The sequence below is a fragment of the Petromyzon marinus genome, chromosome 57 (assembly GCF_048934315.1).
Source record: "Petromyzon marinus isolate PM22_M1 ecotype Great Lakes invasive population chromosome 57, UKy_Petmar_22M1.pri1.0, whole genome shotgun sequence".
NCBI lineage: Eukaryota > Metazoa > Chordata > Hyperoartia > Petromyzontiformes > Petromyzontidae > Petromyzon > Petromyzon marinus.
In genome coordinates this window covers 6,931,341-6,954,025 of record NC_133723.1, presented here as the reverse complement: position 1 = coordinate 6,954,025, position 22,685 = coordinate 6,931,341, and the positions used below count along the sequence as shown (strand labels likewise).

The window sequence follows — 22,685 nt, the reverse complement described above, 5'->3', positions numbered from 1 at the left end:
AGGCTGCGTTGGCTGGGTCATGTAGCCCGCATGCCCAGCCACCGCATGCCGAAACAGCTTTTGTTTGGCCGGATTGAGGGGGCTAAGCGGGCGCGGCACGGGCTAGAGAAGAGATGGAGTGACGTGGTACAGGAGGACGTGGAGCTGAGTGAACTTACCGATGACCGGTACCAGCGGTGTCAAGATCGGCCTCTGTGGAGGAGGCTCGTGAAGGATGCTACTGGGCAGTTGGAGGCAGTCGCCTTCCAACAACAACGGAGGGCGGAGGAGCGACGCTCACAACAATGAGCGGAGCGCCGGGTGGCTAAAGCACAGCAGGTTGGCACAGAAGGGGGCACAGGTGGTGCATCAGCCATTCATCTCAGTCAGTCGACCCGTGGCACCTGGGTCTGCCCAGTGACCTCCTGCCAGCGGGCGTTCGACACTTCACGTGGCCTCACGGTGCACATAGCCTGGCACAAGCGTCGTGGTGACGTCACCGCCACTTAGTGGCGAATGGCGGTTGTTGTGAGTGTGTGTGAGTGTGTGTGTGTCTGTGTGTGTGTGAATCTGTGAGTGTGTGTGAATCTGTGTGTGTCTGTGTGTATGTGAATCTGTGTGTGTGAGTGTGTGTGTGAATCTGTGTGTGAGTGTGTGTGAATCTGTGTGTGTGAGTGTGTGTGTCTGTGTGTGAATCTGTGTGTGTGTCTGTGTGTGTGTGAATCTGTGAGTGTGTGTGAATCTGTGTGTGTCTGTGTGTGTGTGAATCTGTGTGTGTGAGTGTGTGTGTGAATCTGTGTGTGAGTGTGTGTGAATCTGTGTGTGTGAGTGTGTGTGTCTGTGTGTGAATCTGTGTGTGTGAATCTATGTGTGTGTGAGTGTGTGTGTCTGTGTGTGAGTGTGTGTGTGTGAATCGGTGTGAGTGTGTCTGTGTGTGTGTGAATCTGTGTGTGTGTGAGTGTGTGTGTCTGTGTGTGTGTGTGATCTGTGTGTGTGAGTGTCTGTGTGTGTGTGTGTGAATCTGTGTGTGTGAGTGTGTCTGTGTGTGAATCTGTGTGTGTGAGTGTGTGTGTCTGTGTGTGAGTGTGTGTGAATCTGTGTGTGTGAGTGTGTGTGTCTGTGTGTGTGTGAATCTGTGTGTGAGTGTGTGAATCTGTGTGTGTGAATCTGTGTGTGTGTCTGTGTGTGTGAATCTGTGTGTGTGAGTGTGTGTGTCTGTGTGTGTGTGAATCGTTCCGCCGGCGACCGCCTCCACCACCGTGCCCCCAGACACACCCGACTCGCGGTAAGAGTTCCTCTCCGCCGCTCGCTCTTCTCAATGCTTTATAATTATTATAATCAGCAGTACGACTTGTTGCAAACAATCCTTGGCTTAGAGACGACGACTTCTGTGTGTGGAGAGGTTTTGTTTGTGTTTGTGGTGAATGTCGCAGCGTTTAAGCTCCTAGGGTGGCGTTTTAGTTCTTGGAAAAAGGCTTGAGGCCTTGCATCGGACTTGGCGAGTTAAATTTAAGTATTATTTTAAAATTGTGACATTTTATTTGTAACGTGCGAATCGTGTGCACACACACACACATACACAGATATATATTGTTTTAAAACTCTGTTGGGAGTGAATAACGTCGGCTATGTATGAGCCTGCGTCCCGACTCTCGTCTGAGGCTCGGGACGCGTGGCGCTTACGAGGAGTCTGTGTATGTGAGTGTGTGTCTGTGTGTGTGTATGTGTGTGTGTGAGTTTGTGTGTGTGAGTCTGTGTATGTGAGTGTGTGTCTGTGTGTGTGTGTGAGTTTGTGTGTGTGAGTCTGTGTATGTGAGTGTGTGTCTGTGTGTGTGTGATTCTGTGTGTATGTGTGTGAGTCTGTGTGTGTATGTGTGTGTGTGAGTTTGTGTGTGTGAGAGTCTGTGTATGTGAGTGTGTGTCTGTATGTGTGTGTCTGTGTGTGTGTGAGAGTCTGTGTATGTGAGTGTGTGTCTATGTGTGTGTGTGAGTTTGTGTGTGTGAGTCTGTGTGTGTGTGTGTGAGTCTGTGTGTGTGTGAGTGTGTGTGAGTCTGTGTGTATGTGTGTGAGTCTGTGTGTCTGTGTGTGTGTATGTGAGTGTGTGTCTGTGTGTGAGTCTGTGTGTGTATGTGAGTGTGTGTCTGTGTGTGAGTGTGTGAGTATGTGTGAGTGTGTGTGAGTCTGTGTATGTGTCTGTGTGTATGTGTGTCTGTATGTGTGTGTCTGTGTGTGTGAGTGTGTGTGTGAGAGTCTGTGTATTTGTGTGTCTGTGTGTGTGTGTCTGTGTGTGTGAGTGTGTGTGTGAGAGTCTGTGTATTTGTGTGTCTGTGTGTGTGAGTCTGTGTGTGTCTGTGTGTGTAGGTATCTGTGTGTGTCTGTGTGTGTGTGTGAGTCTGTGTGTGTGTGTGTTTGTGTGTCTGTGTGTGTATGTGAGTGTGTGTCTGTGTGTGTGTGAGTCTGTGTGTGTGTGTATGTGAGTGTGTGTCTGTGTGTGTGTCTGTGTGTGTGTATGTGAGTGTGTGTCTGTGTGTGTATGTGAGTGTGTGTCTGTGTGTGTGTGAGTCTGTGTGTGTGAGTCTGTGTGTGTCTGTGTGAGTGTCTGTGTGTGTGTCTGTGTGAGTCTGTGTGAGTGTGTGTCTGTGAGTGTGAGTCTGTGTGTGTGTCTGTGTGTGTGTGTTTGTGTGAGTCTGTGTGTGAGTTTGTGTGTCTGTGAGTGTGTGTGTGTGAGTCTGTGTAGCGGTTAGCGCGCTGCGCTATGAACCTGGCGACCCGGGTTCGATTCCTGCTCACGGCCAACACCAGTGACGATTATCTGAACCGGTCCCGGGCCTCCCCTAGGTCGACTCAGCCTCAAATGAGTACCTGGTGCGGTGTGTAAACATCGTCACTAGGGAGACAAAGGCGGTCGGGCGTGGTGCTGGCCACCCACCCCCTCGTGTACCGTTCCGGCCTTCATAGGTGCTCGCTAACAGCACTTGCCCCTACAGTCTGTTAAGGCTATACGGGGGATCTTTGTCTTTGTCTTTGTGAGTCTGTGTGTGTGTGAGTGTGTGTGTGAGTCTGTGTATATGTGAGTCTGTGTGTGTGTGAGTCTGTGTGTGAGTCTGTGTATGTGAGTGTGTGTGTGAGTCTGTGTGTGTGTGAGTGTGTGTGTTTGTGTGTATGAGTCTGTGTGTGTGAGTCTGTGTGTGTGTGTCTGTGTGTGTGAGTCTGTGTGTGTGTCTGTTTGTGTGTGTGAGTCTGTGTGTGAGTCTGTGTGTGTGAGTCTGTGTGTGTCTGTGTGAGTCTGTGTGTGTGAGTCTGTGTGTGTGTGTCTGTGTGTGTGAGTGTGTGTCTGTGTGTGTGAGTCTGTGTGTGTGAGTCTGTGTGTGAGTGTGTGTGAGAGTCTGTGTGTGTGAGTCTGTGTCTGTGAGTGTGTGTGAGTCTGTGTGTGTGAGTCTGTGTGTGTGTGAGTCTGTGTATGTGTCTATGTGTGAGTGTGTGTCTGTGTATGTCTGTGTGTGTGAGTGTGTGTGAGTCTGTGTGTGTGTGAGTCTGTGTGTGTGTGAGTCTGTGTGAGTCTGTGAGTCTGTGTGAGTCTGTGTGAGTCTGTGAGTCTGTGAGTCTGAGTGTGTGAGTCTGAGTGTGTGAGTCTGTGTGTGTGTGAGTCTGAGTGTGTGAGTCTGTGTGTGAGTCTGTGTGAGTTTGTGAGTCTGTGTGTGAGTGTGTGTGAGTGTTTGTGAGTCTGAGTGTGTGTGTGAGTGTGTAAATCTGAGTGTGTGAGTCTGTGTGTGTGTCTATGTGTGTGTGAGTGTGTGAGTCTGTTGTGTGAGTGTGTGTCTGTGAATGTGTGAGCGCTCTCGTTTAATGAGCAACTCTTTGAGTTTTAGCGACGTTGTAAAGTCTTAAACGACTGTATTCTAAAGTCAGATGGCTGTATTGTAAAGTGAAAGTATGATATTCTATAGTCAAACGACTGCATTGTAAACTGAAACGACTGCATTGTAGAGTCGAACCACTGCATTGTAAAGTGAAACGACTGCATTGTAAAGTGAAACGACTGCATTGTAGAGTCAAACGACTGCAATGTAGAGTCAAACCACTGCATTGTAAAGTGAAAGTATGATATTGTAAAGTGGAACGACTATCATCAAGTCAAACGACTGCATTGTACATTTGAAGCGATGCATCGTTCGGAATTGCTACTCTGGTTTACACCAAACTCATGCATCTTCCACCATCACATTCACACGTTGCCACCGTCGTTAGGGCCTTACAAAGCGCCTTCGCTTAAGGCGATGTATCCATTCAGTTAAGATAAGAGCCAGTGTTGAGAAATACAAAACAAAATCCACATTCCTATGGCAGGGGGCCCTCTTAGGGGCATCCATAGGACAACCCGCTGTGTTGACTTTCTCGGAGTGCTACTCGTTTTATCGACCCCCCCACCCCGAGGGAGGAGGGATGATGGGCAACACAAGCAGGAGGAGCCACGGCTGAGTTGCAACAACACTTTTTGTGTTTTCAGGAAGAACCCAAAACAAAAATGGGCCCACGTTTTACGCCACGATGCTCAAAGCTCCGCACAGATGGATTCGATTTCAGGAGGGGTGTGGTGTTTAGTTTGGACGGACCGGTGGTGCCATGTTCATTTCCCACAGCCCTGGGCTCTCCGACTTCCTTAGTCTTTGGCTCTGCCAGAGCTGTCAAGCCCTTATCAGTGCCCTCTCTACATTATTACAGACCAATTCAGACCGTATTGGTCACCCCGTGCCCCTTATGAATCTCAGCGTTCATCCTACAAAGTCACCATCATCAAGGGAGAAACACAGACAAATAGACCAAAAAGTGTCGTTGCCCGGATTGAAACGGCTGTACGCCGTATGGACCTGAAATCATCGATTTCCCTGTAACACAGGGGTGGGTGGGAAACCTTTTTTCTGCTAAGGGCCATTTGGATATTTATATAACATCATTCGCGGGCAATATAAAATTATCAACTTGAAAGTTAGCCCGTTATATTTGGTCAAACATTTCATTAACTCGCCCCTAATGCGATGGCTGGAACTGCTTCTCTTTGGCGAGGCGTGTGATGACGTTAGCTGGTATTGATGATGTTAGCTGGTATTGATGATGTTGCTGCTACTCGCAACTGCTTGTCCAGTTTTGCTCCTAGATTTATTGAATTTCGAGTCCACAGCTCTATGCTCTGTGTACAAGCAGTGGCGGCTCGTGACATCTCCACGAGGTGGTGCTGTTGTGAGTGACCTCTGAAAATGTGGCGTTCTAATTTAGAGAGAAAAAAAAACCTCGTCATGTTATTGGCCTTCCCGTGAAATTGATGCAACTTTCTTATCTACCAACGGTAAGGCATTTATAAACCGTACGAAACAAGACAAAGCACTCCCCATGACCCTCAAGTCCACACCACACAACCCCCTTTTGACGTTGGCAGAAGCCGTGAGCTGCTGGAGTTGCGCAGTGCCACCTGACACTGCCCTGAATGGGTCTCAAACGGCGTGGCCAAAATCCGCTTCTCGTCGCGATGAATGAAGGGACACCTCTCACGCGAACTCCTTGACAGCCACCCCGAGACCTCCCCACAAATCAGACAGTGGTGTTCCAGCGGTTTCTAATACGAACAACTTAATATGTCATCTTCATTGGGCAATTCACGTTGACATTTTTTTTTTAAACACAACAAAATTGAAAGTAAAAGTATTTTTATTCGAAAAATTATTCATCGTCTCCAGCTGCTTTGTCAGTGGGTGCCACACAACCTCTAGTAGATGAACCGCGCCTGTGTACATGTACAGTATTTCGACTTGCTTAAGCATATACAATAAAACCTTGGATTGCGAGTAACTTGGTCTGCGAGTGCTTTGCAAGACGAGCCAATTTTTTTAAAATAAATGTTAATTTGATAAACGAGCGAGGGTCTTGCAATACGAGTAGTAGTACGTGTACACGCTTTGTACTGCCGAGCATCACGTGATCACAACTGATGTACGAGCGCTTTGGATTACAAACACGTTTCCGGAACGAATTATGCCCGCAATCCAAGGTTTTACTGTACGTTGCGTAAGCTTTCATATAAACGTTGGCACGTACTGTGTCATCATTTGCTGTGTTTTGCCACGCGTGTGTCACTTTAGATCATGGACCAAACCCGACACAGACGTTCCATCTCGAGGGCTCATCCAGGGTAACACAAAAAAGATTTGACGAAACTAAAAGAAGCGAACGCCTTCTTCATATCTCGTCGGGAAAGATTTTAATCGCGTCCCTTTTTTTTGTCGTCGTCCCCCCCCCCCCTTCGCCCCGCGACGATGCCCAGCGGCATGTGACCGCGAGTCCAGCTCGGCCCCCGCCTGCCCTCCTCCTCGTGGCCCCCCGACTGCCCAACCCCCACCCCACCCCACGCTGCCCTCCTCCGTCATGGAGTTCTACGAGCGGACGAGGGTGGAGCAGCTGCCCACGGGGCTGCCCTTCCCCTGGCTGCCCCCGGACGTCCCCGTGGTCCACGTGGCCGAGGGCAGCCAGGAGCGCAGCGTGGTTACACGCGTCCTGCGACTGCTGAGCGACGGTGACGCCCGCCACGTGCTCCTGAGGTAAGAGCGAGACAGGACAGCAAGCGGGCTGGCGGGCTGGCTGGCTGGCTGGCTAGGTACACCGCTCTGGGTTTTCGCCGTTTTGTTCCTTCTGAACGCTCTTCCAATACTAGGAAGCCCACTGGGAGCTGTGGCGCTTTCAAATCGTCCGGGTTGAACATGTAATTCTTTAGAACTGCTTTTTTCTGCGTCTAGTTCTTCCTCCGCACCTCCGATGAGCACGGTCGGCTACGTACGGCGCGAAAGAAATTCAACGTACATCCGCATGTCGCTCTCGGGAAGTGTTTTCCGGTCGTGCCGTTCGGCAGGCACGGTGTCTCCAACGTTTTGCTTCGCATGCTGAGAAATTCTTTGGGAACCGAATCAGCCCCCTTCCCCCCCCCTCCTCCCCCCCCCCTCGCACACGGAGAGAAGAAACGCCGTCACCTTTACCAATCTGCATTGACCAGCGTGGTGAAGTAAGGTCAATCTCCGAGATCATAAAGGGGGATGTGGAAGTGACCTATGTTTCGCGGCAGAATTGACAAAAGGCTGCTGGTGTTTGTGGCGACAGCCAACACTGGTGTTCGACTGTAGGGAGGCCTTTATTTCTCGAGGAACGAAACACACGGTCTCCCAGAATTCCCTTTTCTCCGGGCGTCCCGAACTCTCTCGCTCCTCTCCACTTGTATGTTGCTCAAGCTCCCTTTCTCGAAGGTCCCTCTCAACCCGCTTTCGCTCCAGCCAATCAACTTTCCCTAACGGATCCCAAACCGACCTGCCTGTCAATCATCCTCCGTTTCCCGCTCTTTCCATTCAGTAATTCTCATCCAATCACCTTCAGCTTCCCCGCCTCTAACCAATCGCCTTTCAGGCCTGTTAGGTACCAATCCGAGGGCCATTGTTTTTGCTTCCCGGTTATCCGTGTCACGCGGTGTCCACCACTTCGGGCGAGTATCGGCAGCAGTGGAATATAATCTCTACGCCTTCGTCTGAAAACAGAAACGTCACTTGACTCCTGAGTTTTGAAGGCCATGAAATCTAAACAGATCTGAGCAACCGACCAATCGAGCGGACCCACCTCTGGACTGCGCCGCCACAGTTGCCGAGATCTAAAACGACGCGCGGCTTGTTGTGCGCGTGCCTAACGTGCCCCTGACGTCTGCTGCTCATGCGTGAACCCGTCTGGCGGTGCGCCGTGACAACGACGATGGCCGCACGCCGACTTCTTCGTCCGCGGCGACCGCGACCGTTCCCTCGACGGCGTCCAACCGCGGCGGCGGCGGCGGCGGCGGCGTCATCAGCGGCGCGGGGAGAGCAGGTGGCCGGGCGGTGTCGTGCTCGGACGCGGTGCTGCGCCGTGCCCCGGGCGCGCCGCTGCGCCGCGCGGCGAGCGCCGGCACGCGCGTCACGGCCGAGACGTGGGAGCCGCGCGCGCGGGGCTGCGGCCTCGACACGCTGGTGGTGCGCCGCTCGGCGCACACCCTCACCGTGCTGCTCACCAAGGTGAGGGGTAGGGTGGGCGCGGCCGTCGAGGGGCGGGGGGCGACCGACGCCGCTGCCGCACAACATGGCAGCAACACGTGCTCACGGCGACTCGAACCCTGACTCGAACCCCGACTATAACCTGGACTCGATCCATAACCCTGACTCGAACCCACACCCCGACTATAACCTGGACTCGATCCATAACCCTGACTCGAACCCACACTCCGACTATAACCTGGACTCGATCCATAACCCTGACTATAACCTGGACTCGATCCATAACCCTGACTCGAACCCACACCCCGACTATAACCTGGACTCGATCCATAACCCTGACTCTAACCCACACCCCGACTATAACCTGGACTCGATCCATAACCCTGACTCGAACCCACACCCCGACTATAACCTGGACTCGATCCATAACCCTGACTCTAACCCACGGTCTATGACCATAACCCTGACTCTAACCCACACCCCGACTATAACCTGGACTCGATCCATAACCCTGACTCGAACCCACACCCCGACTATAACCTGGACTCGATCCATAACCCTGACTCGAACCCACACCCCGACTATAACCTGGACTCGATCCATAACCCTGACTCGAACCCACACCCCGACTATAACCTGGACTCGATCCATAACCCTGACTCGAACCCACACCCCGACTATAACCTGGACTCGATCCATAACCCTGACTCTAACCCACACCCCGACTATAACCTGGACTCGATCCATAACCCTGACTCGAACCCACACCCTGACTCTGTCCCTAACCCTGGCTTTAACCCCAACCCTAACCCTCACTATAACCCTCATCCTGACCCCAACCTTGACCCCGCCACCACGCAGGACGACCTGCCGGCCGGCACAGGAGACCTGGACCTGCGTTCGATCGACGCCACCATCTTCTTCTCCGAGCCGAAGGCACCGGCGGGCGCTGGGCGGGCGGTGGACGCGGCGGCGGCGACTTCGGCGGCCGGGCAGGGAAGGGCAGGGAGAGGGGGGCGCGGGGGGCGTGGAGGGTGCGGGGGGGGGAGAGGGGGGAGAGGGTGGCAGAGGAAGCCACCGGTGGGAGGGGGGCACCACGTGGGGCACCACCGCGCTTGCCAGGGGGCAGAGGCGGCGCCCATGATGAGCTGACGAGGGCTGGAGCAGGAGGAGGAGGAGGAGGCGTGGACATTTTTGGTCGTTTTCTTGCGGGGAGACGCGGCTCTTCTCCCGTTGCCACCGAGGGAGGCTGCGCATCCCTGGGCTGACGCACGATGCGTGAAACTTCCTGAAACGGTTATAAACGCTCCAAGGTGTTGCCAACTATTGAACGGTAAACCCCGTCGGCGTCGAATGTGGTTCCGCGCATAATTTGGACGAATTACAGCTCGTGAGAATTCAAACAAAAAAATTGTTTTTTTGCCAAAATATTACTCCCGTGCGGTGGGACAGGTGGGAAAGTGCCACCCGCTGCCGTTGTGTGGACCACACGGCACCTTGAAGCAATGTCATAAATCGCTCTGCCATTATTCGCTTCTGTGTGGCGTCCGCTATGATGGGCGGTTGCGCTGCTCTGCGCGAGTCCTGAATGGATACTTCCTCTTGTGACATGACACAGCACAATCGGGATAGTTTTGGGGAAAACTAAATGCAGGAGACTCTCAATTATTATCCGCGTGCAGTTTATCCGATTAGTAGGTGAACCGCGCACCGGAGATTTTGTGCATCAATTAATAACTCGTGAATTTTCTCTTAAGCCCACATTCATAATCTAAGAGCAGTTATTTACTATTATTCTTGCAACTGTTTATTAGAAGTCACGTGCTTAAACCGAACTCGATTTTCTTAACTTAAACATAATTTAAACCCACACATTATTCGTTTTTGGCATAGATATCCGTGAAAAATAGTTATATTTTTGTATTATCTGCGATTTTGAATTATTCCGCGGCCGTCCTCCCCGTCATTAGCACGAATAATCGAGTCTAACGGGATATATTTTTAAAGGCTGTAGTGTGACAATGATGCTATAGTGCATCATTGTCACACTTGTACGTTTTAATACATCAGTGTGATGGTAGTGTGCTGGACAGCATTTGTGTTACAGAAACCCAACGGAGCCTAGGTACTTGCCAACAATATATGAACTCGGCATAGCGTGAGTTTTAATACGTTGAGCACATCGTTGTTATACTTGTGCCTTATTTCCTTGTGCGTTGAAGGGGATGGAGTGCCGATGGGCCAAAATCCTTGCGCAAAGGATCATTGGCGAGTGATTTAGGGATAACTCAAACGCCAAGTCTTGCCACTCCGTTTACAGCCAGTGTATGTGTGTTTAACTTATTTCGCATCGTACGTAGCCAACCGTGCTAATCGGAGGTGCGGCGGAAGGACAGCTATCGAGTGTGCAGGCGGTGTAACTGCACCGGGCCATGGGCCGGGAGAGGGCGCAACACGACTCAATTTCATTCCTTGCACCCACCAGGGCCCATGCCAACCCACGCCACTCGCCAACTCGCCAACTCACCCCGTGTATTTGTGCCCTCTTCGCCGCTCGACTCGTGAATCTCACCCTGCGAGTGGCCGGAAGGGTTCTCTGTAGAGCGGGGTCCCAGCGTGCCGGAGGAGTACTTTGCCGTGAACGTCTTGTTAAGCCGGCGGCATTTGTTCAGCGAGCCCGACTCTCCTGGTGAGACCAGCACGGTTGATGCCGGTACAGAGTTTGCCCGATTAAACAAATGTTGTTGCGCGGCAGATGATTTTTTTTATTTCCCCCTCTCTGAAAAGCCAATAGGCTGATGGGTAAAAGGGTGACATCCACTGCCGGTCGATCGGCAGGTTGCGTTTTGGCGAGATAAAAATGTGGGTTTAATTCCGTCGCTTCTTCGACGTCTGGCCAGCGTGAATTAAGTCGGCCAAATAATCTCCTTGAGGAGATACGCTCCAGAACAACCGTCTAGTGGAGACCCTTTCTGCCAGCAGTCGCTGTTGCACGGCTGCACCTCTACCTATCGGTGCAACCATCACTTGCGTGACCGCCGCTCGGCATCGGGAGGAGAGCGTTGGACGTGGCGGATATCGCGCTTCCTGAATTTGGCGCTGTCGAGACCACTTAAGTCACCCCCCGCAAGTCATCCCCCCAAGGAGCCCGATCACTCCACCCACTCCCAGCCGATTCCCAGTCCTGCCTGGCCTAGGGAGATGAAACCAATTTCCTCACAAATTGTCCGCTCATCAGAAGCCCCCCCCCCCCCCCACAGAGAGCACACCCCGTACGAGAGAGCCTCATGAATACTGCATTGTGGTGGTGGTGGTGGTGTGGCTTTTCTTTTTGTGTTCACGGGGTTTTTCAGATGTTGTCCTCTTGAACGATTTCCCAACCGAGGTTGGCAGCATAAATGCATTAGCCTCCGCCGTCCAGCTGTAACATAGGGTCATGGTAACTGTTGTGGAGTTTGATCCAACGTGAACAGAATCTTGTTTTACCGTGTCCTCCGGATTCTCCGACGCCCTGGGAAATAAGACGCGCACCCCCCCGTCGACGAAGCGACGCCAATGTGGACACAACACAGCTACCGGATTATAAGACGCGTCGCCAACTCGCGCCTTTAAATTACACGGCGGGGACAAAAAGAAAGTTCGTCGTGTAATTCGGGGGACATGGCATAAAGTTGCGTTGCTGTTCGGGACTTAACCGATGGTCCATGTGCCACAGCAGAAATCGGTACCACCTAAGGTCAAGTCAGTTTATGTTGGGTTAAACATAAGACATCTTCCTGGCACGAATTTGCCAACCGAGAGTTGGCGAAACTTTTGAGCAGCACCGATAATCCATGTACGCGGCGAACATACGAGTGGATTAAACAGGAGCAGGGCGTGCATGCATAATGTATGTGCGTTGTGCATGCACATTATGTATGTTGATTACCCCATGAATAACCCAACCGAGAATGGATATCCATTATAAATTATATGCATACATTCCCTCCCCTCTGGTCTTCGCACCCGATTGGCTCACAAGTGACGACATCGCATTTATCCCTCTCTTTAAGACCTGAAACAGGAGGATTTCTCCACAACGCTGGCTGTCGCCTGATGATACTGTTTATGATTACCGGCAAAGCGTTGTACTCGAATTGCAAATGTTGTGGGTTTACTCTCCTACCCACCGGTGTGCTGTACTTGTAACGAATTGGCACGTTTTGTTTTCGCGACAGACATTACTAGTTGGCTGTGTCGGGTGGTGGCGGTTTTATATTTACGTGATCTAACCCAAAAATCTCTTATGTATTTCGATATAACCCCCCCACCCCCCCCCCCCGCTCATTTCAAGTGGGCATTTATATAATTCACCGTTATTGGCCAAGAAGTTTGAACCCCTTCGAAGTGATGCCACCTCAGGTGGTGGCCGACCGGTGAACTTTCTGGCCCTGGCTCGCGGACTCCCGATAGAAAACCGGGCGACACGAACTTGGACAAAATTTGGCGCAGCAAAAAAAAAAATCTACTTTCCGAAAACTCCTCCGATTTTAAAACCTAAGCGCGAAACGGATCAGCCGATTTTCAGCCAAGGCGATGGACCTAGACCCTGAGGCCGCCAACCCGCCAGCGCGCACACACACGCGCGCAAGATAACGCCATCGTCACAAAATACGCACTCGGGAATACGCACGGTTTTTACTTGTCACGTTATTTTTCTCGAAGCTGTTAGAGCCACGTGGAATTGGCTTCCTGGTGTCTTAAAAGCGCCGCGCGGCGTCAACGTTGATGACGTTCGGTTTGAAAGGGCGGTGGACGAATGGTTAAAGCCAACTGCTTGTTCACCTTCGTGGAGATCTGTTAGCCCAAGGGAGTGAGTGAGTGAGTGCCATTAACTCTCGCTGGGGGATGGGGGGGGTGGTTGGGGGTTGGGGGTCTACCTTCATCGAGATGTACGAATTGACTTGAGTCCAAATCACTTCCACCTCTTCTAGGACGTCCGGCCGGCGGGAAAGAGTCGGCCAAAATACCCTCTGGCTGGGCCTCTCTAGCGGAGGTCCTTCCACCGACAGTGGCATCAGAACAAGCTGCAGCGCCTGCAGCTTTGCCATCTTATACGCAACAGATTCGGTCATCCTTGCGAATTGCACACCCAGAGGGGCAACGCTTGCCCCGGAAGTAACGCCCACCCATCTTGGCTCTGTCGATAACTCGGTGCACCGATGCCGAGCGTGTAAATATCCATGCCAATGTCGTGGATCGTCGGGCTGCTCCTCGGCACGGGTCTCCGTCTCCCTTGGCACTTGCGGTCACGTGGAACCAGGGCCGGCGTTCATCGCGCCATTAGGATTCCGTCGGCGCCCGCGAAGCCGTTGGTGAACAGCCGTCAACCACGGCGCCTCCGATCGGCACGGAGGTGCAGGGTTCACCGCTTAGGTCTTAGGCCCGTGCGCGAGGTCTGGCATTGTCGTGCTCTGGAATCGTTCCGTTGGAGGAGGGAGGAGGCGGCAAGGGGAGGGGGGCTTCTGTAACTCTGCCATCTGGCAAATGTTCATGACATTCTCGAGAAAGAATATTTTAACTGTTTATTCAGTGCAATAAAAACGTATGGAGTGGATAAATTGAAGGCCGTTACTTTTGCGTTCCCCGCTTGCATTTTGGGGGGGGGGGAAAGAATACCGACGGGGAGTTGGGCCATGAGGCCCCCCCCCCTGCGCGTCGCCACGCAGCCCCACAGCGTCCGTGCAACATTTGTGCAGCGTTCGCTGAAACACACGTTCGAGACGCTTCCATTGAGGCGAACACGTGTCGACGTCCATAATAGAGGTTTTTTTGGGTTAATACGCGATCTAACCCCAAAAAAAACCTCTCTTATGGATGATATTGCTCGCAAAAGCCTCCGTGTTGAACCGACGTATTGACGTATCTACGTTGAACCTATTTCCGCGCCTTACGTTGCCAACTTGTGCACATCACGTGGCTGAATATATATATACGCGTGCGTGTATATTTCTACGGGGTATGTACACAAAGTATTTTGTACATCGTGTGTATATGTGAAAGCAAATCCGGCCGGCCTTGTTTTGCACGAGAGTCGGCGATTGTGAGCCAGTTCCTACATTTGCAAAATTGCGTGCGGCTGATTGAGGAACAATTAAGTATCAGCTGTACCCTTGTAAGTATTTGTCTCTCTCTCTGGTCTTTCTTGTTCAAGGAAAGATGATGGATCTCAATGTCTTCTTGCCCGGGTAAATAAAACGCCGATGAATTTCCGTTTGTAGTGAATGGCGCCCGCACGCGCGCGCGTGTGTGCATGTGTGCGAGTGGGGAGCGGTGGTGCAACGGTGAACGAGCTGCACAACGACCCGAGTTCGATTCCCGCTCACGGCCAACACCGGTGACTTATCCGGACCGGTCCCGGGCCTTCCCCGAGGTCGGCTCAGCCTCAAGTGAGTACCCGGTGCGGTGTGCAGTAAACATCGCCACTGGGGAGACAAAGGTGGCCGGGCGTGGTGCTGGCCACCCACCCCCTCGTGTGCCGTGCCGGCCTTCATAGGTGCTACTCGCTAGCAGCGCTTGCCCCAACGGTCTTTTCAAAGATATACGGGGGGGGGGGGGGGGGGTGGCGGGGTGGAGGATGGGGATGTGTGCATGAAATCAAAGCTTCTGTTAACTCACAGTCGTCTGAACGCACAACAGTGTGGAGCGGTAGCGCAGTGGTTAGCTCGCTGTTTTTTGTGAACGTGGCCACCAGAGTTGGGACTCCTGGCCGCGTTGTAACATCTTTGAACCAACGCGTGCTCGCAAGCGTCGTGGAGTGTGGTCGAACAACCACCGTGACCAACGCGGCCCTGGGGATCTTGGGGGGAGGAGGGGCCTTCGTCCAGCGGTGGATTGTGCCGGCAAGGACTGCAAATCGAGCCCTCAATCGGGACGTTGCGGCCGATTTGCGAAAAAATGCGCAGCTCGTTATGAATTGCGTTTGTCATTCGTGCGACGGTACAGTGTTCTGATTCGCGTTACGAGCACAGGGCGAGCGGTGAAGAGGAGAGGCGGGGGGGAGGGGGGGCTGTGCTAAAGGAGACGCAACCACATCCCGCTCCCTCCTCTCTATCTGAACCCCTGCCCCCCCCCCCCCGCCCGTAGTACCTGTGTGTGTGTGTGTGCGTGGTCTCTTCTCCAGATATTGCAGCAATAATTCACCCGTGCGGCTTCCGCAGTCTGCCCGTAGCATGCGGGTGACGACCGCGGCACGTTTGCTCGCCGGATGACGCCAAATGCTGCCGAAATCGCGCAGCGTCGCAAGAACGCCGCTCGGTGGGCCGATGCCGGGCCCCGTGTAAACGCGACCGTGTTTGCAAGTGTTCGGCTACGGGACTTTGAACCGTCGTTAGGCCGAACCGTGACGAACCCCCAATGGGGGGGGGGGGGGTTGTAATCTTTGAAAGGAGGCCCAATTTCGAATATTTAAAGTTTTCATTCGTTTTTTTAAATATATATAGTGTCGGCTAATCTCGCGCTTCCATCGCGAGAAAATTACTGTCGCTCGCAAACGTGGGTTCTGTATAATAGTGATTATCAGCCCTTTGTCAATCCGCTACAGGATGAAGGTCTGCCCCCACGCCGTGTCGGCCTTGGGGGGTTGTTTGGCCATACTTCACCATGCTTTTGTCATTGTGGGTTGGCGATGGTCGTGGTCGGACCGGTTCAGATATCGCTCGCCACCGGACCGACATCACCCTCGGCCTGGAATCAAACTCAGGTTGCCGGGTTCGGAGTTCAATATGTGAAAGATCGCGCGACAGTTTCCACCACAATTAGAATTCCAAGTGTTTACCCGGCAGAGTCTCGCCGATTCCCAGCTAGTGCCCGGCGGCACGCTGCTTTTTTGATCTAAGGGTGCAATTTCCCCCATGCAGCATGGAGAGAGGGGCCCGTCCCGTAGCCCCCCCAACCCCGTCCCGCACCGGTCCCGCTCGGCAGACGCTGCTGATCCAATGTTGAAACTCCCAACGATGCGACTTCAACCCCGACGAAGCTCGGGAGAGCTGAATGGAGTTTCAAAAGAACTCCCAAAACAAACACCTTGCGAAAGACCCAACGCAGAAGATCCCTGGTTTTGATCCCTGCCGCGCCTGGATTGCCACTCCGGCGATTACCGGATTGCAAACTCCGGCTCACTACCCCATTGTATACCACGGGCAGCATCCCTTTATACAAAGTAGCCCACACCACCACACAGGTCTCTGGAACAATTGTAGTCACGTTGTTAACATTGCGAGTAATGGCAGCGCCTGCATGTTGCTCCACGGGCGACGTGAAGCCCATGAGTTGTCGCGTCCACGGCCCTCGAGCGACGTCGACTCCGGTACGCGAGCGATTCGGAGCGCGCGCACGTGAGCATCGAGCGACGCCCGTCGACGAATTTCTGCATCACCCCCCCCCCCGCTTGCTGGCCACAGCACTGCGAGGAATGTTCAACTCTGCCCAGAAATGTGCAATGCCCCACAACACAACACCCGCCACCGCCCGCCTTGGAGCCACACGCACGAGGGCTGAGTCTGGCACAGTCACTTGACAGCACCGTCAATTCCCCGTACACTTGGGAACACGCTTTATTCGCGAGTGGCTAAAACCCGGATGTGCTGGCTCCGTTGTTCCAACGTGGCCATGATGAGAATCTTTAGCTTTTTTTATTACTTTGAAAGTATATATATATTTTTTGCGATGTGAAATGCACTGTTGTGTTTTGTTGTTATTGCCGGGCTCCCGTATTCTTTCCGCGTCTTTTAACTCATTTCCTCTTGGGCGCAAAATATAATTGGCACAGAGAGAGGGGAAAAAACTGACATCATCAGGGTTACGCTTAATCACGTCTTGGTTGGAGACAGCGGTGTTGGCGCGGCGATTAGTGCCCTAAGCAGCTAATAAACCCATCGACCCACTGCCAGATCACGGCATACATCGACCACACAACACACATTGACTGGCATGGCATGGCGGGGGGGAGGCCTTCATCCAGCAGTGGGTTGACAAAGGGCTCTACCGATCGTGAATTATAGACGTTTACTTGCCCATAAAACACACACGTTCTGTAATGAGATACTCACGTTCGGATATTGTAAATGCATCGGAAGTGGTAATGGCCTCTGCCGCGAACATCTTAAGTGGACCTCTCTCCGGTGCCTGTTCGATTGGTCACGCGGCTCATGAAATTTCTGTAAAATTGACTTTGAATGTTTTAACCGGGGGTGGCTCGGAGATCAGACAGCTCAGACGCTGGGTTCGAATCAAGGTTTCAGTCTGCACCCGTGATGAAAGCGGGTTCTCAAGTGTAGTGAGTTGATAGTCTAAGGCCAGTCGCTATTGACTGCACATACGAAAACCCCCATGGGGGAAAAAAAAAAAATCTTGTTCCGCACATAATTTTCCTCTGAGAATCAAAAAAAATATATATATTGGTCTGTCATGCATCGAACATTACTCTCAAATGCAGAGTGGGTGGGAAAGTATTGTCCTTGGCCGTGTGAGCCCCAACTCATTGTAAGGGATATCGGATGTAGCTCTTGTGATATCCGCCGCCCGTAAATGCTTCTCTCGCACGGATGGTTGCGCCGCCCTGCGGGAGAGCGGAACGGACTATTGGACTATTCGTCTCGTGACGAAACACGGCGCAGGATATCGAGATAAAATGCGGCGGAATAATTGTGTCAAAAAACATGGCAAGTCAAAAGAGGATTATTACACAGATTTCTATCGGATGCATCCATCCCGTCTTGATTTGCTTGATCGCGAAAAACCTAGTGCCCCACCTGCTCCCCTTCTGGCTTCTGGAGGAAACGTTTTTTTTTAAAATATATATAAGGTGAAAGCGACGCAGCTGTCCTGCTCGTTTGTATTAAAGTCAAACGTCTCATCTCCTCCTCCTTCACCGCGCTGTCAGCGAGCGTTAAGCCGAGCCGAGCTCATCTCTGCCAAGAGATTCGAAACCAGTGGCGGAAATTCCGAGTCCCGTGTGGCGAGGCCCCCCCCCCGCATCTTGTCAAGTTGAGATGACAACCGCTGGCTTGCTGATGCTGCCACGATGGGGGGGGGGGGGGGGGGGGCGGGGAGCAGCCTCGTCAAGCGACGGTCACTGTAAGGGTCAACTAGGTCCGTCGTTAAAGATGACGACAACGATGATGACGATGATGAGACCACCACCAGTCAATAGGGGGACCACCAGAGTCCACCACCGGGCTGTGCGAGCCCATCAAAGGGGGGGTGGTCATATAGGTTCACGGCTTTGAACGCGGCAGCAGCCCTGGTTAATACTGCGGATGCACAAACCAAAGGATACGCGCCTGCAAATTACTTCGTTTCGTTAGACCACGCGGTAGCAACATCACCCCCAGGTTGCAGACTCTGCAATACCCGTCTGTTAGACATGAGAGTCTTCACGGTAGCCTTGTGCGATATGAATTATGCAAATACCAAATGTAACTAATTAATTATTAGATGGTCCCCCCCCCCCAAATATCACGAGAGACCAGCAGAAATCATTGGAGACCACAAGGATCACAAGGAACCATTGAAGGCCATCATCATCGTCATCCACTGCCGGATGAAGCTCGTGCGGGGCCTGTAGCATGATGTTATAAAGGGGCCCTAAAAAAATACATAAATATTAAAACACACATTTTTAACTTGCATAGTAAAGTAATTGTATTTATTCATTTTCTCTACAGCCAGATAATGCGACAAATCGCTAACCTTAAACACCCAGTCGTTCATAAAAGTTGAAGGCGGTATAGTACTATAGTAATAGAGCAAGTGCAGAATCACTGAACCGGGATTGATAGTTTGAAAGCATTTAGCGCGAGGCACCTTCAGAGTGCGGGGCCCCGGGCATTTGTAACTACTTTTGCTACTAGCATAATCCGGCACTGTCATCATCGATTACCAAAACATCATCAGCGACCACCAGAAGCCATCGAGGATAACTCCATCACCGGAGACCACGGGAGAGAGGGGGGTCATCCGCTTCTATGACACAGTTTTTTTTGCGTGTGTTTCGTTTGTTGTTCACAACCCCCGCACCTCCGATTAGCACGGTTGGCTCCGTACGGCTCGAAAAAAGAAGTTCAACACAACAACAAACAACAGCAACAAACGCCATTCGCCACTAAGTGGCGGTGACGTCACCACGGCGCTTGTGCCAGGCTAGGTGCACCTTTAAGGCCACGTGGAAGTGTCGAACGCCCGCTGGCAGGAGGTCACGGGACAGACCCAGCAGGTGCCATGGGTCGACTGACTGAGATGACCGGCCGATGCACCACCAACTTTGCGGTGTTTTAGCCGCCCGACGCTCCGCTGGTTGTTGTGAGCGTCGCTCCTCTCTGCCCCTCCGTCGTTGCTGGAGGGCGACTGCCTCCCAACTGCCCAGCAGCAGCGGCGGTGACGGCGGCAGCGTCAGCGTCCTTCACTCGCCTCCTCCACTCACATGAGGCCATCCTCAAACGCAAAGTCGACGCCTGCCCCGGCCTCAACTCTGACCGCGTGGGTCGCGGTGCGTCGCGCCCGTAGCAGCACGGCGCACAGCAGCAGCAGCAGCACGGCCACCACGACGTTCGCGACGATGGCGACAACGGCCCCAGCGCTCAGGCCGGACATCCCGAGACGCCGGGGTGGAGCGGGTCGGGGTGGAGCGGGTCGGGGTGGAGCGGGTCGGGGTGGAGCGGGTCGGGGTGGAGCGGGTCGGGGTGGAGCGGGTCGGGGTGGAGCGGGTCGGGGTGGAGCGGGTCGGGGTGTTCCTCCCCCCTGGGTGTGCACGGCCCTAGAAACTCTCAAGGGTCCCCTTCCTTGTGTCCGTGTCGCGCTGCTCCCTCGTCTCCGGTCTGCTCGTGATTCTCTGGCGTCCGCCCAGAGATGGCTCCTCTCTTTGCGCTTGATCAGCCACCTTGAGAGGGCCTTGCCTCGAGCGTCGCCTACTTTGCGTCTGGCTTGGTCTTGAAGGGTGTCTCTCGTGTGTCTTGAAGGGTGTCTCTCGTGTGTCTTGAAGGGTGTCTCTCGTGTGTCTTGAAGGGCGTCTCTCGTGTGTCTTGAAGGGTGTCTCTCGTGTGTCTTGAAGGGTGTCTCTCGTGTGTCTTGAAGGGTGTCTCTCGTGTGTCTTGAAGGGTGTCTCTCGTGTGTCTTGAAGGGTGTCTCTCGTGTGTCTTGAAGGGTGTCTCTCGTGTGTCTTGAAGGGTGTCTCTCGTGTGTCTTGAAGGATGTCTCTCGTCTATCTTGAAGGGTGTCTCTCGTCTGTCTTGAAGGGCGTCTCTCGTCTGTCTTGAAGGGTGTCTCTCGTGTGTCTTGAAGGGTGTCTCTCGTGTGTCTTGAAGGGTGTCTCTCGTCTATCTTGAAGGGTGTCTCTCGTGTGTCTTGAAGGGTGTCTCTCGTGTGTCTTGAAGGGTGTCTCTCGTGTGTCTTGAAGGATGTCTCTCGTTTGTCTTGAAGGGTGTCTCTCGTGTGTCTTGAAGGGCGTCTCTCGTGTGTCTTGAAGGGCGTCTCTCGTGTGTCTTGAAGGGTGTCTCTCGTGTGTCTTGAAGGACGTCTCACGTGTGTCTTGAAGGACGTCTCTCGTGTGTCTTGAAGGGTGTCTCTCGTCTGTCTTGAAGGGTGTCTCTCGTCTTTCTTGAAGGGTGTCTCTCGTCTATCTTCAAGGGTGTCTCTCGTGTGTCTTGAAGGGTGTCTCTCGTGTGTCTTGAAGGGCGTCTCTCGTGTGTCTTGAAGGGTGTCTCTCGTGTGTCTTGAAGGGTGTCTCTCGTGTGTCTTGAAGGATGTCTCTCGTGTGTCTTGAAGGATGTCTCTCGTGTGTCTTGAAGGATGTCTCTCGTGTGTCTTGAAGGGTGTCTCTCGTGTGTCTTGAAGGGTGTCTCTCGTGTGTCTTGAAGGGTGTCTCTCGTGTGTCTTGAAGGGTGTCTCTCGTGTGTCTTGAAGGATGTCTCTCGTGTGTCTTGAAGGATGTCTCTCGTGTGTCTTGAAGGGTGTCTCTCGTGTGTCTTGAAGGGTGTCTCTCGTGTGTCTTCAAGGGTGTCTCTCGTGTGTCTTGAAGGGTGTCTCTCGTGTGTCTTGAAGGGTGTCTCTCGTGTGTCTTCAAGGGTGTCTCTCGTGTGTCTTGAAGGATGTCTCTCGTGTGTCTTGAAGGATGTCTCTCGTGTGTCTTGAAGGGTGTCTCTCGTGTGTCTTGAAGGGTGTCTCTCGTGTGTCTTGAAGGGTGTCTCTCGTGTGTCTTGAAGGGTGTCTCTCGTGTGTCTTGAAGGATGTCTCTCGTGTGTCTTGAAGGATGTCCTCCGTGCGTAGTCACTAGGCCTCGCCGCGTCTCCACTCGTCCAGCAGATTTCGCGTCTCCAGTCTGGATCCGGAAAGGGCCCCCTCGTTCGTGGCCTCGTCTCCAGTGGCCTCGTGGCTCACCTTGTCTTGAGGGTCCTCCGTCTTCAGGGCCCGATCTTCGTCGCACCTTCTTGTACACGTAGGACCTCTCAGTGCAGAGAGCTGCTGCTCCTGCTGCTCCTGCTGCTCCTGCTGCACATCATCACACGGACCCCCACAAGACCACGCGCTACACCTCCACCGCCGACGTTTTTGTTTTGTTTTATACACTGTCCTCAATTCCTCTGCCGCCTTGCAGTCTTTTAAGATGTTTTCTTGTTCGTGTTTTTGTTTGTTGCGGTTGCACCCGATTCAAGAGCCGAATGGCTCACAGGGCTATACCTAATACATTAACTGAAAATAAATGAACTCAACTGAACAGCCTCTATCCTCTTCTTTGGTTCTTTCGGTAAAGTCACGTAGAATGAGAATAAAATAATAAATTGATCAAATAAAATAACACAATAAATTTCTCACGACGTTTCGGCCACAACACAAGCGGCCTTCATCAGGTGAAGGGACGAGACTGTCTGGAGGACAGCGCTGGAGCGAACACAGCCAAGCTCAGACCGCGACCTTTATTATTTTATTCTCATTCTACGTGACTTTACCGAAAGAACCTAAGAAGATGAATCCTTGCAGTCACGAAAGCTTTAAATCGAAAAGCCTCTATCCTCGTTCCCCGACGTTTCTTCTCTGCTGGTGGTAGTCGCTGTGGCTGCTGTTGCTGCTGCCACCACTCAATAACGACGCTGCGTTGACCGCCCCAAACAACAACAACAGCAGAGACGCCGCTCTCTGTGTTTTAAGTTTTCTCTCCAGCCAACACACTCCAAGTTCACCATCGATACATGTCCTCCAAAGGTCTGATCCGGATTAGTGTCCCCGCCTCACCCCACTCGGCTTTGCCCTGCGCGCACCAGGAGCTCGCTCGTCTCTCCGTGTCACTCTGCGTCTCCACAGCTGTGCCTGTCTCTTCGTGTCAATCTACGTGTGTGTGTCTCTCTCTCTCTTTCTCTGTGAGTCTCTTAAGACTCAGTGTCTGTCTCTTTGTGTCTCTGGATCTCTCTGTCTCCGTCCGTGTCTCTGTGAGTATTTACAGTCACGTGTAGCTCTCCGTCTCTCGGCAAATCTGTCTCTCTTCGTATGTCTCTCGTCTCTCCGCGCGTCTTGTTGCTTCAGCTGTTTAAAAAAAAACTATCCCCCCCCCCCCGTAACGTCTGTGTGTCCCTCGGTGTCTCTGCACTCACTTTTGTCTCGCCACGTCTCTCCTTGTCTGA

General features: G+C 52.7%; 1 protein-coding gene across 3 annotated transcripts; it reads left to right on the top strand.

Moving 5' to 3' along the window:
• The first annotated feature begins 1,156 nt into the window (after positions 1-1,156).
• On the top strand, positions 1,157-14,285 carry LOC116954903 (ribonuclease P protein subunit p25-like protein). 3 transcript variants are annotated; one of them, XM_076052718.1, is made up of 5 exons: positions 1,157-1,264; positions 6,115-6,164; positions 6,297-6,570; positions 7,854-8,055; positions 8,896-14,285. In XM_076052718.1, the coding sequence occupies exons 3-5, from the start codon at positions 6,398-6,400 to the stop codon at positions 9,184-9,186; spliced, it is 666 nt and encodes a 221-aa protein (XP_075908833.1). In that variant the 5' UTR covers positions 1,157-1,264; positions 6,115-6,164; positions 6,297-6,397; the 3' UTR covers positions 9,187-14,285. The 3 variants fall into 3 exon arrangements, with proteins under 3 accessions (XP_075908833.1, XP_075908832.1, XP_075908831.1); XM_076052717.1 differs by lacking the exon at positions 6,115-6,164 and having other exon boundaries at positions 1,174-1,264; XM_076052716.1 differs by lacking the exon at positions 1,157-1,264 and having other exon boundaries at positions 1,408-6,164.
• The last annotated feature ends 8,400 nt before the right edge of the window (positions 14,286-22,685 follow it).